The sequence below is a fragment of the Onychostruthus taczanowskii genome, unplaced genomic scaffold (genome assembly GCF_017590055.1).
Source record: "Onychostruthus taczanowskii isolate IOZ18803 unplaced genomic scaffold, ASM1759005v1 scaffold22, whole genome shotgun sequence".
Classification (NCBI taxonomy): Eukaryota; Metazoa; Chordata; class Aves; order Passeriformes; family Passeridae; genus Onychostruthus; species Onychostruthus taczanowskii.
Window position 1 is genome coordinate 1,788,077 of NW_024499462.1, and position 16,940 is coordinate 1,805,016.

The following is a 16,940-nucleotide window of genomic DNA, read 5'->3' on the forward strand; positions in this document are numbered from 1 at the left end:
CATTATTTAAACATTTGATTTCTGCCTACATATATCAGGTGTTCATCTCCCTGCCAATTTAAAACTTGCCATGCCTCAATACACTGTCTAATAAATACTGCAAAGCACAGAGGGTTTTTTCCTTACTATTTTTTCCAACCTAGTCCAAAAGTTCTCTTTTCAGCATGTAAAAAAAAAAAAAAAAAAAACGGGGGGGGAACCAGAAAGGAAAATTATTGTCTTCCAACAGAGATTCTCCAGAAGAGACAAAAGTGTTTGGCTGGGAGTGATCACACCCGGGTATTCAAAAATTACAGCAGTGTCTGTGGAAAAGGCATGGGGGAGAGAGCTTAGCTTTGGGTTTTGGGGAGGGGGGGCGGATTTTGGGGTTTTTGGTTTAAATCCCCAGATATTTCTTCACCATGAGCATTGCATGTAAAATCCCAGAGTTTCCATGAGCTTCAGTCAGAAAAAGCCCTGCCTGTGTTTAATGGTAGACAACAGCTGAGCAGTAATGATGCCCTAATGTGAAAATGATCACTGTAAAATGAACTCCTTCAAGTGAGCTGGGAGAACTCAGCCCTCAAGGTTACTGCCCAGCCACAGGAGGTGGCTCCTGCTACACACAACAGCAGAGATCATAGAATCCCTGAAGCTGGAAAAGCCCTCCAGGATCTCTGAGCCCAACTTTGTTCCCCACCTTGTCCCCAGCCCAGAGCACTGAGTGCCACCTCCAGCCCTTCCTGGGACACCTCCAGGGATGGGCACTCCAAAGCTCCCTAGGCAGCCCCTGCCAAGGCCTGAGCACCCTTTCCATGCAGAAATTCCTGCTGCTGTCCAAGCTGAGCCTCCCCTGGCCCAGCCTGAGGCCCTTTCCCCTTGTCCTGTCCCTGTTCCCTGGCAGCACAGCCCGACCCCCCCTGGCTGTCCCCTCCTGGCAGGGAGTTGTGCAGAGCCACAAGGTCCCCCCTGAGCCTCCTTTTCTCCAGGCTGAGCCCCTTTCCAGCTCCCTCAGCCCCTCCTGGGGCTCCAGCCCCTTCCCCAGCTCCCTCAGCTGCTCCTGGAGCTCCAGCTCCTCCAGGGCTCTCTGGACACAGATCCTGCTGGCCTTGGCAGGAACTCAGCCCCTGCAAAAGTCCAGACTTTCCAGAGGCTCTGGAAAACCCAGACCCCTGTGTAAAGCCTTCTGCAGGAAGAGTCCATCATCACCATCAACAAGGAAGTTCCTGGCACTTGAAGTGATTCAGAACACACACACCCCATGTCCTGGGGGATACAGCCCTGAGTCTGTTCTTGTTATGTGAAAATCAAATCCTCCAAAAACAAGTTTTGATCAAACTGAAGTTCCTGTGCCTTTTTTAAAACAGCTACTTATAAAAAACCAAATTAAACCACAGTAAGAGGGAGGCAATTTCTATCACAGTTTATCTGTCCACATGTGACAGTCTCATATAAGGATTCAGAAAATAATTCTTAGTGCTAGAGACAAGGAGAAATGAGAAGGAGGTTAGAAAGTAACATGACAGGGGCAGCAGGTAAAGAAAGGATTCCTAACCTTCCCTGTAACCAAGAGACAGGAATTCTGTGCTTCCAAACTGTTGCTACAAATACAATATTGCGAATAAAAACTAAAATTGAACAGGCAACATATATTACTGGTGGAGTATGAGATGAAAGACATGACACTGAGGCAGATTTTAAATCCTGCCAGTTGAAGTGTCTCAGTTCTTTGAAAGTCAAACTAGTTAAATTATTGCCCTCCAAAGAGAACGTCAAAGCCTGATTTCCTCCAGTTAAAATATTTACATTTCAGGGCTTCCTAGTAAAGAAAGAGATTCCAATTATATGAGCTGCCTTAGTACTAAAATCTAGTAGCCCGACTAAGCTGCAAATGTGTTTCTGCTGAAGAGAAAACCAGAAAGGAAAAGTCTCGGCCTTGCAAGTCTTCCTGCTGCTTGGAACAGATACAAAATGTCTTCATGAATGAAGAGCTCACACACAGTGCTACCAACCAACATATGAGTGCACAGACACAGTGATTGATGTTTTTTAGGAGTTCGGCCCTAAAAGTATCACTGGAGCTAGAGTGGCAAGTCCCAAAGTGTGAGCAACAGTTCTGGAGGGGGCACAAGATGTTCCAGGGCACTTTTAGGGGGGTTTCTGCTTTTCCTGCATCAAGAGTTCACTTTCCAGGTGGGAGAAGCACCTTGAGGAACCCAGCCCTAGGAAAAGAACCAACTCAGTTCTCACAGCCTTCCCTCACCAAGGGATGGCTCAGGACAGTTAAATCCTAAAGGAATCAAAGAGCATCGATGTCTGATAGCCTCAAATCCAAACAATCCAACACATGGGCAGGAGAAACATAAAATCCCAGGGTGGCTGAGGCTGAGGGAGCTGAGTGGGCAGCTGGTGTCACCTCCCTGCTCCAGCAGGGCCATCCCAGAGCACAGGGCACAGCATTGTGTGCACACAGCTCTGCCACAGCCCCAGGGAGGAGAGCCCCCAGGCTGTGTGGGCAATGTGCTCAGGGCTGGGCACTGCCCAGGGAAGAAGTTGTGCCTCCTGTGCAGGGCAATGGCTGGGCTCAGGCCCTGCCCGTGGCTCTGGTGCCATGGCTGGGCCCCGGAGCAGAGCCTGGGCCCTGCTCTGCCCCTCCCTGCAGCCAGGGACAGCCAGGCCTGAGGGCCCCTCTCAGCTGGGGCTCCTCTCCAGCCTGAGCAGCCCCAGCTCCCTCAGCCTTTCCTGGGCACCCAGAGGCTCCAGGCCCTTGCTCAACTTGGTAGCAGAAAAAAATTTTGGAAGTCCAGTGCCTGGAAGAGGCTCATTCCTAGCCAGATCCCACTGTGGTGGTTCTAAGGCTGTTGAGATCTGTGATTTCCCCCTTCTCCAGAAGCAGCTTCCTGCCTCATCCCTTCCAGCACAGCCACAGGGGGATCCCAGGATACTCAGTCCCTTTTACCGGAGCTAAAATCTGCACATGAACTGAGATGCACCTCGTTTCAGTGCCCCTATTTTGTGACTAACTCACCTCTCACCACAGGGAAATTCATCTTCTGTCACCTCAAAGTGCTGCTGGTGGCACTCAAAGACACTTTGAAGAACTAAACCCTTCAGAGGAACTTAATGGCTCCACTACAACCCACCTACATCAAGAAGAGCTCTTTTCCCTGTAGGAATAACGGGCACAGCTCCCAACCAAACGCAGCAAGTGCCCATAAAACACACAAATGACTCCTGTTCCCAAGAACAGACGCATTCCCTCAGGCAAGAACCTGGTGGCATTTCTCTCCTCTCCCTGTACCTGTACAGTGCTGGGCTCAGGGAATGATCAATGAGCTCCAGGTACTCAAATGTGCATTTTCCCCAGTTAATTTCCTGCCCAGCAGTAATAGATCAAGATCTGAAACTATTTTCTTTCTAATATAGCCTCTTAAGGTGATTTGTAAGACCCCTCAGTGATTCAGTTTTTGTAGCAGATTGTTAGACTGAATAAAGATATTAACTAATAGAGGGGGCCTTGAAAAACAGGTGAAGGGGTTTGAAGTCTTGGTGGCAAAAGTGAACAGTTGTGTTTTTCACAGAAAGAAAAAACTTACTTAAAAAGACACTCCCACTCAGGGAAGTGACAAAGACCATTTAAGTGGGGGTTTTTTTTTATTACATTCTGACAAAAAATACCCATCTGCTGAACACTTAGGAAAGGAAATCCATATTTGGATGAGCAAATCTTCTGATTAGCCTCAGTTTCATTTTGTGAAATTTCGTTTCAGAATGAAACAAAACCACTGAGCCAGCAGTGAGATCCATATCCCACGGTGCAGGTGTCCATGGCTCATCTCTTGTTCCACAGTCAAGCAGAAAGGAAGCAAAAGGAAGGAAATGAGTCTGAAACCAGAAGATTGGAAGAACTACAGTGATAAGTCCAAACAGAGTTGAAAAAACCAACATTAAATAATCAAGAGAGCATTCCTTAGCCATACATGCCAAGAGAAATACGTCCAACATCCTGTTTGCATCTCTTCTGGGATAAACAAGTATTATTCCTCAAGTGAGTCAGAAGGGATGATTTCATGGAACAGCTCCAGGAGATTTCTGGAGTGAAGGCTTCTAGAAGTCCTCATCCCCAGCATTATGGTTGAACTTGCTGCTCTTCAAGATCTTTTCCAGCCAAAACCATCCTGTGGTTCCACTGGCTCCACATCAAACACAGTAATTACTTCAGTACTTTTTGGTGTGTGACAGGTCCCTGGGTCAGGGGAATGTGAGGGACGGGTGACATCAACCCCCTCAAACACAACCCAAATTTACAAGATAGCAAAAGGACCAGGATGGGCTCATCTTTGATCAGATGAATTCAGGATTTTTGTTACTATTCTTCTTTTAAAGCTATAGATCTTCAGGAGAAATATAAGGACCTTCACGTGTTCATTTCATTCATGTATAAAAAAAGTGCAAAACAACTTTAGGTTAAAAGAAACCCCCAAAAAATCTTCAAAAACCCTTCAAAGATTCCATGGTATGAAACAGATTCCCACAAGTCACAGCCCCATTACACCACTCCTGAAAACCCCAAGAACAGATCCTTTGCAAATTTTGTGGGTGGATCTCCACATTTGCTTTTGGTTTTTAGAAGGGACCAGAATGATTTTTACCTTCTATTCATCTTTTAAGAGTCAACAATAAATTATTGGTGCCCCCCCAGCTCACATTTGTATTTTCATGAAAAGTATGGACTCAACATAATTAAATATGTTAATTGGCAAATAATTGCTGCTGGATTGGTTTGGTCTGGCATGAAAGTGTAGAAAGTTGAAAGTTTTGAATTCAGTGGCCTTCTTTGCTGGCCAAAAACTGCTGCTAATTTTTTTTTTTTTTTTTTTTTTTTTTTGCCATACACATTAGATTAGAGAGAAGAAAAAAAGGGAGAAATTTGATCCTGTGTTTCCACCTTCCTCCTCCCTGATTGCTTTAGCCTCAGAGTTTTCCTCTGAATTCAATAAAGCAGCACTGGAAAAATAAAAGACTTCAGCTGACCTAATTTCACATATTGCACAGCTACAAGTGACAATTCTACTTTTACTTAAGTTAAAATATTATGAAAAAAAATTCCAAGCTTTGCAGTATTTCTCCTGTCTGGAAGAGAGACAACAGCAGGAATTGTAAAACCAGATCTCTTCCTTTCAGAAAACCAAACCAAAAATACTCACAATATTCCCCATCCACACTCAAGCCTAACATTTATTCTGGTGCACCACAGGATTGAACAAAAGGATTACAGGATGAAAGAATTGAAATTAAACAATGAATGGGCACATTAACAGCAAATTAGGACTGATGGCATGGCTCTGTAACAAAAGTATTGGGGTTTTTAATAATTAGGGGGTGGGTTTAAATACAAAGGGACTACAGTTGATGGGAGGTACTTGAATTTCACCAGGAGCAGATGGGATCCTGGGGAAACTTACTCCTGAAGTCTAAGAAAAAAGCAGCCTGACCAAGGCACTCCTGGATGAAGTTACTTTGGGACATCATTAATTGCCATGGCTGGGGAGGATTTGGTGGCACGGGAGGTCAGGTAAAACATGTGAAACAGAGAAATTAGGAGCCAATGCAGCAAAATGCAGCAAGAAGGGCAAGAAACTGAGTCAACATCCACAGCTCCCGCCAGGAAAATGGAGGATTGGCATGCTGGCTGCAAAGAAATAGCCCATAATTTCTGCCAGAGCTGATTTTTCATTTATTTATATTTATTATTCTGCTGTTAAGAGAACTATGCTGGTTGGAAATGGCAATTGCCAGAAGTGCACATCTTTTCTATGTTATATTTCAGGTTACAAATTCTGTTCCTGCACATCACAACTCCTCCAGGCCCAGCCCTAAACAGAGTTTTCTATTAAGCTGTAAGAAACATATTTCCAAGTAATTATTCCTGTAAGCATTGCCTCATTAGTTGGGTGCCATTTGCTGAGTCACCGGTCCCCCACCTTGGCTTAAATGCATTTCCAGCTCTATTTTCTCTATTACACCCCTGTGATATTTATCCAAAGTGCTGTTAGCTACATATACCCTTTCCTGAACACAGTACGGGGGAAGAAATCAGTTAAGTTTGTATAAGGATGCTGAATGTTTCTCAAAAAACAGCATTTCTGAACTGTCCCCCTGAAAATGCAGCAAGAATTTTGGCTACAGCCAGCAAATGTATACTCATTATAACAAAGCTGCCCTGTTCAGGTCATGTAAGAGAACATTACCAAGGATAAAAATCAAGCATGGTTTCTGTGATAAATAAATTGGCATGTGTCAGGCTAAAAAAATCCACCCAAAAATTATGTTCAGACCCCTTTGAAGTAAGGGAGTTGCTGTATTTACTCAGTCACAGGACACTGCCATTAAAGAGTGGTGGCCCTTCCCTTCCTCTAAATCACCTGGAAGAAAAAGGATACTGAACAATCTTGGGATAAGGACACAGAGGTGACAATCTATCATATGAGCACAAAGGAACAGAAATGGAAACCTCCAAGAGATCAAATTGCTCCTGTCCTGCCTGGGCCATCTGTGCTTTGCACACTTCACTATCACTCAAGCCTAACTAGAAATGGATCCTCAACCAAAAATCCTCATTTTATTCTTCTCAAAGATGCCTTTTTGGAGAGATGTGATGCTGCCAGCATGAGCACAAATAAAACTCCCACTGAAAAGTGCTGATTTTTTTTCTCAGCCTCCCCAGTGGGCTCTCCACAGCCCCATGATCCTGCTTTGCTTCCCACCATTATTCCCACTGCTCTCCCATGTCCTCCTGTGCTGCTGGACATGCCAGAGGCCACCCTGCTGCCTCTCCTCCACCCAAACCAGCATTTTCCTCCTCAAAGCACCACCAAGGTCAACCTTTACCAACCTGATGGCCCCACTCCTGCACTACAATAAATGATTAAAATCCAGTTAATTGTAGCCCAGCACAGAGCAAATATGTGAAATATGAGCAGCTCGTCCACTTCAGTGTCAGGAGTGACACTGATTATGACAGGGTGTAAAAATGGAGAAAATTAAATTAGCTTTCTTGTACATTGTGGGCAGGGTTGGGCTGGGGGATGGAAGGGAATAAAAGGACATTTGGAGAGCAATTAGTAGAACAAGAAACAGAGACTTTTGACTAGGTAGCAAAAAACAAAGCATAATTCAAGCAGGACTGAAGACTTCCCATGAAAGCAAAATTATTTTACTTCATAACTGACAAAATAGAGGTTTTTAAACCAAAATCCAGATGCCAAAGTCATAAATTTGTACAATTACAGCTCTACCCACGTGGAGTGCCATGGATAATGAGCAACTTCATTACAGACATTCTGAAACCACACTCAGTTTTCACTTATCCTACTCATTATTCCCAGGAGTATTCAGGAACAACTCTGACAGAATTTGCCCTTCAATGCTGTTAAATTGTTCAAAAGAATAAACCCTAATCAGTTATCCAGGGCTGTAATTGTTAATTACCAGAGATCACTGGCAGGGCACATTCCTGCTGTCTTTTAATTACATTTAACCAAGATGCTCTGAGGAGGAACATGAGCTACTGGTGCCATGTTTCAGGGTTCCTGAAGTATTGTTTCTCTAGAAAACCCTCACTGTGGATTTTTTCACCCAAATTCTTGGTCATTAACCATTCTTTCAATCTCCTGTTCCAACCACAACTACTGATTTATGAACAAAGCAAAGTTTACTGTTAAAGCTTGCACAATGAATAAGACAAAACCAATTTTGATGCTGGAGTCCAACACTGAATAACCATAACTGAAGATTTTACCTTGCCTGGTAAATCAACAGCTTCAGGAAATGCAATCATCACTGGATGCTGCAGCCACGAAACACAAAACACACCCAGACCTATCTTTCAACCTCTTTTCCTACCAAACTACTTCATCAAATAATAATTATTGGGGGAAAAAAAACCATTCCAGTGAAATTCCAGAGGCATCCCAGCCCTCCCAGAGCTCCACCCCTCAGCCAAACCCTTACCTTCATCATTCTGGGCCAGAGCCCATGCCAGGACAGCAGCGAGTGCTGTCCCCACTGTGAACCATTTCCAGAGACAAAGCTGCTGGACCATTTTCTGTCAAACTTCACTCAAGGCAGAGCTGGAAAAGAGGGATTTGACACATTTATTACTCAACCTGCACAAAGCTGAGCCACTACAAACTTTTTCACAGGGGATATTCAGACTCTAAGAGCATGGTATTGTTTCAGTCACTAATATAAATAAAATATGGAAGTAGAACCCCATTAGCATTAATCAAGATATGTGTACTCATTAACTCAACTACTGTGTATGCACAACCCTCCAAGTCAAGAAAATGCAAGGTTCTGGCTTAAATCAGGTCTGATTTCCATAATTTCCCTGCAATAAAGTATTTGTGGTATCCTTCCTGCTTTCAAGCACTTTGGAGAAGCAATTGTAGCAGAGAAATTGCACTGATTAAAATGAGGGTTCACTGCAAAAAGCCAGAGGGACCCGGGATTCAAAGGCATTGCCTGGGAAAAATGGGAATAATCCCTGAGGATGCCTTCTTTAAGGACACAGGCTGTTGGGTTGTATCCAGGAAAATTTAAAAAACACCACTAACACCAGACCAGAAAAAAAAAATCAACAAAGTAAAATTAAAACCACAAAGAATAACAAAAAAACCCACCAAAAATTCACAAAACAAAAAACCAAAAAACCAGCAAAAAAAAAAAAAAAAAACCAAAAAAAAAAAACCCACCAAACTCACAAAGCAAAGAAACCCCCCAAGAAAAATAAAAACCCAAAACAAAACCCCACAACCCTCTCCCTTCCCTCCCCACCAGGCCCCCAAAACAAATAAAAACCACCCAAACAAAAAAATCCCCCACCAAAATCCCCAAGACAGGTCTGGCTGAACTCCAAAGTGCACTTGGAGTGCAGAACATTAGATAGTTAAAAAAAGTTCTGGTTCATGGTTCCAATAAAAAGCATTAGCACAATTCTGCAGCCCAGAACTGAATTATTTTAAAATATTCCTTCAAATTTAAAAAGTTCGGGATAAATACAATGACAGGAACGTGGAATGAAGAGAGATTTTCAGCAATACAAGCCAAGTTATTGTATAAAAAAAAAAATACTGCATTTATTAAAAATCAAACGAACTTACAAAACAATTGTGTGCCAAGAGTTTGAGGAAAACGTGCAGGGTTTTTTCCACAGGAGTAGGAGAGGAGGTAGGGAAATGTAATAAACCAGATGGAGTGGCCCATATTTACTCAAGTATTTAAAGTTCCTAGGTGGTTGATAATATAAATTATATATATATATATATTTGAGTTTGCTTGTAGGACAGCTCACATGGGTGGGATCACCAGGACATCAGAGGTTTTTCCCAAATTCAGTAATTATATCCTGTGGTTTATGAGGCTCCCCCACATCAAGCACAGCTCCTTTTCCCTTTGTCAAAGCCATGGATTGCAGGTGACTTTATTGGATTATAATACCAACATGCTGGAGAAATAAAGGGCAGCAGCAAAACCTTTTCAAATTCTACACTTAACACATTGCTCCACTCCTCATCCAGGGGTTCAGGATGGAGGGAGACCTTTCCAAGCTCTACTTCCCCTCAGGTTGGACTCTTCCCAACCTGTCTAGCAGCAGGAGAGGTTGGTGTAGGCTGCAACAGGCAGCAATTCCAGGAAGAACTTCAGTATTGGCCATGAAAGAAGGGAAGACCCAGCACAGATCTCATGGGACTGTTCATTCCCTTTTCAGACCAACATTTGTCTTGACAAAGCAGCTCCAGGTCACAGAACCCAGGAAGTGAAGCCATGCAAAGCATCCTCCTTCCTCCTTCTCTTCCCTTGCCCTGCTACAGCTGTTTCTGACCAAATTCAGCAGGGAATTGTGGATCACAAAATTCTTCAGGTTGGAAAAGACCATTCAGGTCATAAAGTCCAAGCAGCAGCACCACCACTGTGGTCACCACTAACCCGTGTTCTCAAATGCCACATCCACATGTGCCTGGAACACTTCCAAGGATGAGACTCCACCACTGCCCGAGGGCAGCCCCTTCCAGGGCTTTACAACCCTTTTCTATGAAGAACCTTTTCATCCCTTTCCATGAAGAACCTTTCCATGAAGTACTTGACAACCCTTTCCATGAAGGACCTTTCCATGAAGTGTTTGACAACCCTTTCCATGAAGAACCTTTCCATGAAGTACTTGACAACCCTCTCCATGAAGAGCCTTTCCATGAAGTGCTTGACAACCCTTTCCGTGAAGAACCTTTCCCCAATATCCAGTCTAAACCTCTCCCAGCACAACTTGAGGCCATTTCCTCTCACCCTCTCACCTGTTCCCTGGGAGAAGAGACCCAACTCCTCTCTCCTCACTATCAGTTTCTCTCAGGGAATTGTAGGGAACGATCTCAGAGAGGAGACAGCAGCCCTGACAGCTCAAATGGGAATTTGTGGCAAAAAAAAGGAAGTTAGAGGCAGCTCAAAGGGGAATTCCAGACTCTTCCTAAAGGAACTATTATTCCCATGTGAGAGGGGACCAGAACTGCTCAAAACGGCCTTTTCCCCCCCTTCTCCTCCCCAGAATGCTCATTTGGTTACTATCATGCAAACTTCCACTTAGCCCATTCCAAAGTCATTCTGGAATTTGCAACAGCACCTTCAAAAAAAAAAAAAAAGCCCAAAATTACTTTTACCATGATATATTCCTGCTGACTACTTGGAAATCAAGGCTGTTTCCACATTACCCAAATAGATTCCAGTTAATCATCATTATCAAACCTCATGGGAATTTTGGGGATGGGAATTTCTCAGTATTTCACTTCTGTTTGCTCCCCTGTTAACAAAATTTCCTGAAGGAACGGGGCTCAGCTGCTTTTCCACTTGAAGCAGTGTAATTCCATTAGGTGGTATTTGCCTCCAGCCTTTTACACCTCAAATCCCAGAATACAGAAGTTCAGGAGACACTTGGTGTCTTCAGGTCAGTCTAAGGAAAAAAATCCCATCCAAATAGAGATTTTAGGCGTTATCAGACCTAAAAAGAAGTGCAGAAATTCACTTCTGAGGCTCCTGATATTTGATTTTACAACCTTGAAAAACAAAATAAATCCATCTCTCCAATCACGATGTTCTATTTTAGAAAGTTATTCAGAGCTCAGCTGACACCCTTGAGTGGAGTCTGCTCCTGAGAGATTTTTAGGATGGAATCTTGACAGATTTATTTTTGATTTTGATGAAATGTCAAGTTAAACCACAAGGATAGCAACACTGCTGCTCCCAGAATAAGTAACTCTCTATGCAACTGGACTATGACAGAAGGAATATTCTGGTTTTTCCTTCAAATTATACCAGGGAAAAAAACCCCAAATAATAATAATAAAAAACAACAATAACAAAACAAATAAGACTCCCAAAAGCCAGGAGTATAACGTCCAGAAAATGACACTATTAAGTTCAAATTATTCTGTTAACTTGGAAATAGCTCAGAACACATCACAATTTACCACAGAGTGCCAAAAGGTTGACAACCTCTAACAAATAAGGTTGAACTCCAGACAGGGCAAGGAAAAACTATGAATTGATGAGAGAAGGAAGATCTGTAAAGTAAAGACACACAAAATGTCTACAAGACTCAGTATTTTCCTAAAAAAATTCTAATTTTAAATTTTAAGAGATGATGAAGGTAAATTAATCTAAATATGAGTTCTGACATCCAAGTACTCTGAATATATTTAGAGGAACAATAATATGACAGTAATTTCCAATAATTATTTCCTTTTAGATCTAGTGTTATTACAGGATTTGAAACTTTTCATTCATTAGAAGCTGGAGCAGGGGGGAACATGGCCTTGGTCAAAATAAATAATCATTCTCTGGCCACCCTGTGCCAGGGCCTGCCCATCCTCCCAGGGAACAATTCCTTCCCAATATTCCATCCATCCCTGCCCTCTGGCAGTGGAAGCCATTCCCTGTGTCCTGTCCCTCCATCCCTTGTCCCCAGTCCCTCCCCAGCTCTCCTGGAGCCCCTTTAGGCCCATTTTGCCTAGTGGGGATGCTCTTTGCACCCTACAGTTGCGATACGTATTAAAAAGTATTTATTTTTTAAAGGTTGATGCAACTGCATTGCTTTAACACAGCAAAAAATTATAGTGGACTGTTTTTTTATAAGGTTCATTATTATTACTGATCAGCTGAACTCTCATAAAGTTTGTAGACATAAAATGGGGAGTACCAATGCTTATTCTGGAGAGCTGGTGCCATAATAAATCAGAAATGCCAGTAAAACAGCAGGAAAAATCCTCTTAAAGAAGCTAAAAAGTAGAGGAACTTGCTTTATAGTCTGACAGTGCTCCTGGGCTAAAGCTACAGTTCATTAAAAACTCTGTGTCCCAAATGTTTGATTTTTATCACCCAAACAATTCTGTTGAAATGCCAGCATGAGCAAAAAGCTTCTAGAAGATTATTTAACCACAGAATAGGCACACACCAAAACCACCCCAAATCTGTTTTGCCTCAGAGTGCTGTTCAACACTCAAGTCACCTCACCTGGTATGGAATTAATCTCCGTGAATTCCATGGAATATCTCGGTGGGGTTCCTTCTGATGAGCAGGTCCTGAGCCCCTCTCACTGGGGCTGGAAAACACCCTCATCTGAGGCTTAACCACAAAACCAAACCCTAATTCCAGCTGAGGGATCACCTCTGGTAGCTCAGGACATCCTGGAAAGGTGAATCTCATCCCTCAAGGTCCCTCCCACACTCATAGTCTGAGTACCTCTCACTGGTGGGACACATCTGCTGGAAAACATCCTCACCTGGGGCTTAAGCAGAAAAAGAAACTTTAATTCCAGCTCATGGATCACCGCTGGCAGCCTGAGACATCCTGGAAGGCTGAAGATCAGCTCACAGCCCCCCTCCCACACCCAGGCCCTGAGCCCCTCTCACTGGTGGGGCACATCCAGAGCACATCTGCTAGGCTGGAGAACAGCCTCAGCTGGGCTTAACCGCAAAAATAAACCCTAATTCCAGCTCAACAATCACCCCTGGGAGCTTGGAGCATCCTGGAAGGGTGAATATCAGCCCACAGACTCCCCCCCTCCCATGCCCAGTGTCAGATCCCACCTCACAGTCCCCTCCAACCAGGAGAAAAGCCAGGGAAGGAAGATTCAGCCTCAAGTTAAAACCAGTTCTGGGTTTGATTCAGCTGCAAGTGTGACTAACTCTTGTTTGCTGAAGTCAAATATCTGCTTAAATGCTTTCCTGAGGAATTATTCAAGCATAAGCAAATATTTGGCTGTGCTGATGCTACAGTGAATAATTTACAGTGCAAATCCAGCCCTTTTCTACAGCTTTGGATTTCTGGAACCTCCAAACACTACTCCAGGTTTTATTTCACTGACACTTCTTGAGCAATTAACACATGAGTATTTCAGCCTATGGACTCTTGGATTTACTCAATCCTGTTAAAGTGCTCTCATGCTCTGGGACTGGCACAGCTGAGTTGGATTTCATCATCCTCATCTCCTTGGATAAGACCTTTCAGGAACGTGAAGATTTTTGAGATGAAATTTCAAGATCAAACCTGCTCCCACCTCAATTCTCTTTTCCCAGCTGCTGGGTCCGTTCCACATAAATAAACACATTAAAAAAAAAGTGGAATATTGATGTTGCATCTCTCCCTTTTCCTTGTGTTACAAAGCTGTTGAATTTTTACCCTCACTTGGAGGCAGCATTTTTAGAAAACAAAGACACAAAAACAAGGAAAAAATGACAATTTGTATGAGGATCTGAAGTAAAATTTCACTAGCAACTTGAAATTTCTCTGCATTCTCTCTCTATCTACATTCAAATAATTAAGCTCCAAATATTCCTGCTTGCCCCCATTCTTCTAAGGACTACAGGTTTTGTTCCTTTCCTTGCCCCACTCTTTAAGCCTGTTATTTTCTGTGCCTTTCGTGCAGAAATGACTCTCTAGAAGTTGATGAGATGCCACTGCAAGGCCAAAGTAAAGCCTCAAAGAAGCTCAAAAAAGTAATTTCAAACTTCAGTGAGAACACAACTGCCCCTGGGCCTGGCTGGGAAAGATGCAATGTAAAAGTTCATTAATAAGCCATTTTTACTTCAATGTGGAAATCTCTATGCTTACTTCAAATTTTGCACTCCCAAAAACCCCCAAACCATCTATTTTCCTACACTGCATAAATTAGAAAGTTCTTTATTTTCCCTGTCTGGGCACCAGTGGTAGCCAGAGAATCCCAGAATGGTTTGGGCTGGAAGGGACCTTAAAGCCATCTCATTCCAACCCCTGCTGTGGGCAGGGAAACCTTCCAGACCCTCCAAGGGCACTTTTCCACCCTCCTGCCAGCAGAACATCCTACAGACGCTGATTTAAAAGGATTAAAACTATTTAATGCTGCTGATTCCCACTGAGCAAAGAAGACTGATAAATAGATGGAAGGTTTGCACAGAGAAAACTCAACTCATAGAAATAGAAACGAGCTTTATGGGATAACTGAAGAAGGGAGAGAGAAGTACCTTTGTTTCCTGCTTCCATCACTAGCAGTGATTTATTTCCTGTCTTTTTAACAAGCAATGCAGCTATTGGATGGATTAACAGGATTACAGCTCTTCATCATTCATTCCTGTCCACAAAACCCTTTTATTAATTCATTGAGAATTTATTTATTCTTGTTTGCAGCCCCTCTGCATGGACTTCACCTATAAAATATTGTTTTCACAGAAGGTTTTGAGTCACAAAAGCTGTTTGGCTGTGACATTGTTCATTTGAAATTCCTGCTGTGCAGATAGTACCTCCAGAAAGAAGAGAGAGCAGAGATATCCTAAACCTGATATCAGAGCCAGGAGACCTCAGCTGAAAAACAACATCAACATAAAAAGATGAAAAGAAATACAACCCATATTAGGCAGGAGAAGCTCAGTTCATTCTTCAGTAACCATTGCCTTCACAAAATATGCAGACACATCTAAAATTACATGCTAATAATTAAGTGCTAATAATGAAAATATAATTCAATAGAAAAGTCCAAAACTTAGTTTAATTGCTTTTACTGCAAGACAGGTATTGGATTCCATCCCAAAAACTTCTCCATTTCTCCCTTGCCAGAGCATTTTCTCTCCAAGGATCCTTCCCTGGGATTACATAACACAAGGGAGAGAATCCAAGGGATAAAATCTCTCTGACACCAGGACATGTTTTGTCCAGAGCCCCTGTGAGTGCTCCTTGTAGGACACCAGGAACTGTCTCCACATTTATGGCTGAAAAACTGACTGGTGTTATAAAAATGGAAACATCCCAAACTAAAATGGGACAACAAACGTGACCCAGATTAATTAAATTTAAGTTAACTGGATTTAAGTTAAGTGCATTCATTTTATTAAAGAAAACAACATTTTCTTAAGTAGAATTTATATGCTGTCTCTTCCCTTCTGAGAGGATTTTTATTTAAATCTTGTAAAAATAAATACACTAAACCTGTCAGTTTTCTAGAAATCAGCATTTCTACTTGCCTGTAGTCACTACAGCAGGACAAGTGTTAAATACACCCTGGAGTAGTGGCAGGAGCTGTATTTGGGCAGCTCAGTGCACAACATGACAAAACTAACATGTGCACACCCCCTGAGCAGAGATTTCATCCAGCCACGCCCAAAAGCAGTTGAAGATTTTCGTACTGGAGATTACAAACCCAGAAGATAGGCCTGGTTTTGGACGCTAAACCAGAGAGCTGCCAGAAATCTGCTCCAGGATTCAAAAGTCCCCTAAAAACAAAAGCACATCACATTATTGTACAGGAGCCAGCCTGCCTTGCTCCACACCCTGGGGACCCTCCCAATATATCCCAAACATTCCTTCTGCCACCAGTGCCACCTGATACTGATCCCCAGGAGTCCAGGGACACTCCCCTTGTGGCTTTTACCCTCCAGGCTCCTCAGCAGAGCCCAGCCTAAATGAAGCCCTTTTACAGCAATTCAGGTTTCTCTTCTAGAAAAGAAGAGGAAATCAGAAGTTTCATCCTTATCAGCTCCTTGGTACATTATCAGTGACCACATTCTGCACTTAAATCGCACTTTATTTATTTAACCCCTGAGCCACGTGCACAAGGAGCCTTCAACACAAACAACCTCAGATATCCAGCCTGGTACATTTAGACCTCTCTCACACCTCACCAGTTTTCTTGGGAAGCCTCTTCAGCTGGATTGGAGTCTGTTAATGGAGCCACAGGCCAGATTTTCATTATTTTAAGCACATCCCTGCTGTTCTGCACCTCATTTTTGCCTCAGCTCCTTAAGCCTGACCTTCAGTTTCCTCCCGCTCCCATCCAATAGCACTCCAGCTCCAAAGGGGGTCTTGCCTTCCCCCATCTCCTCCTTCCCTGTCAGTTCTGCACATCAAACCCACTTGCCCCCATCATTCCTGAACAGCCTCTCCCAACCCTTCTGCTCTCCAAGCTTCCCCTCATCTGACACCACATCTCTCAAGCCTCAAGGACACTTTCACTCCTCTGCTCCAGGATCTTCCTTCCCAGTATTTCTGGGGGGGTCTTACCCTTAAAAATCCCTCTTGTCACTTCTTGATAGGCATTGAGCATAACTGAGGTGATTAGGTGTTTTGATTATGCTTGGATTGATCTATCTTTACTCAGAATTTTGGTATTTTTAAAAGGATTCACAAAGCTGGAATCAGCTGGAATGACTTCACTCTCTTCACTGCCCCAGAGAAGCTTTGGCTGCCCCTGGATCTCTGGAAGTGTCCAAGGCCAGGTTGGAGCAGCCTGAGCTAGTGGAAGTGTCCCTGCCCATGGCAGGAGTTGGGATAAGATGGGCTTTGACCAGCCCAAACCATTCTGTGATTGCATGATTTATCCAGCTCCATTTAACCATTCTACCTTCTGAATCACCTCATGTCTCCAGCTGCTTTTCAGCCCTCTG

At 43.2% G+C, this 16,940-nt stretch overlaps 1 protein-coding gene across 1 annotated transcript in view; it reads right to left on the bottom strand.

Annotated features, from left to right (window-relative positions):
* PCDH15 (protocadherin related 15) overlaps positions 1–16,940 on the bottom strand; it is a 369,222-nt gene that overhangs the window by 253,326 nt on the left and 98,956 nt on the right. The window contains exon 3 of the mRNA XM_041404901.1: positions 7,993–8,111. Within this exon, the coding sequence (XP_041260835.1) occupies positions 7,993–8,083 (91 nt within the window). The 5' untranslated portion in view covers positions 8,084–8,111. The remainder of the gene's footprint in view (positions 1–7,992; positions 8,112–16,940) is intronic.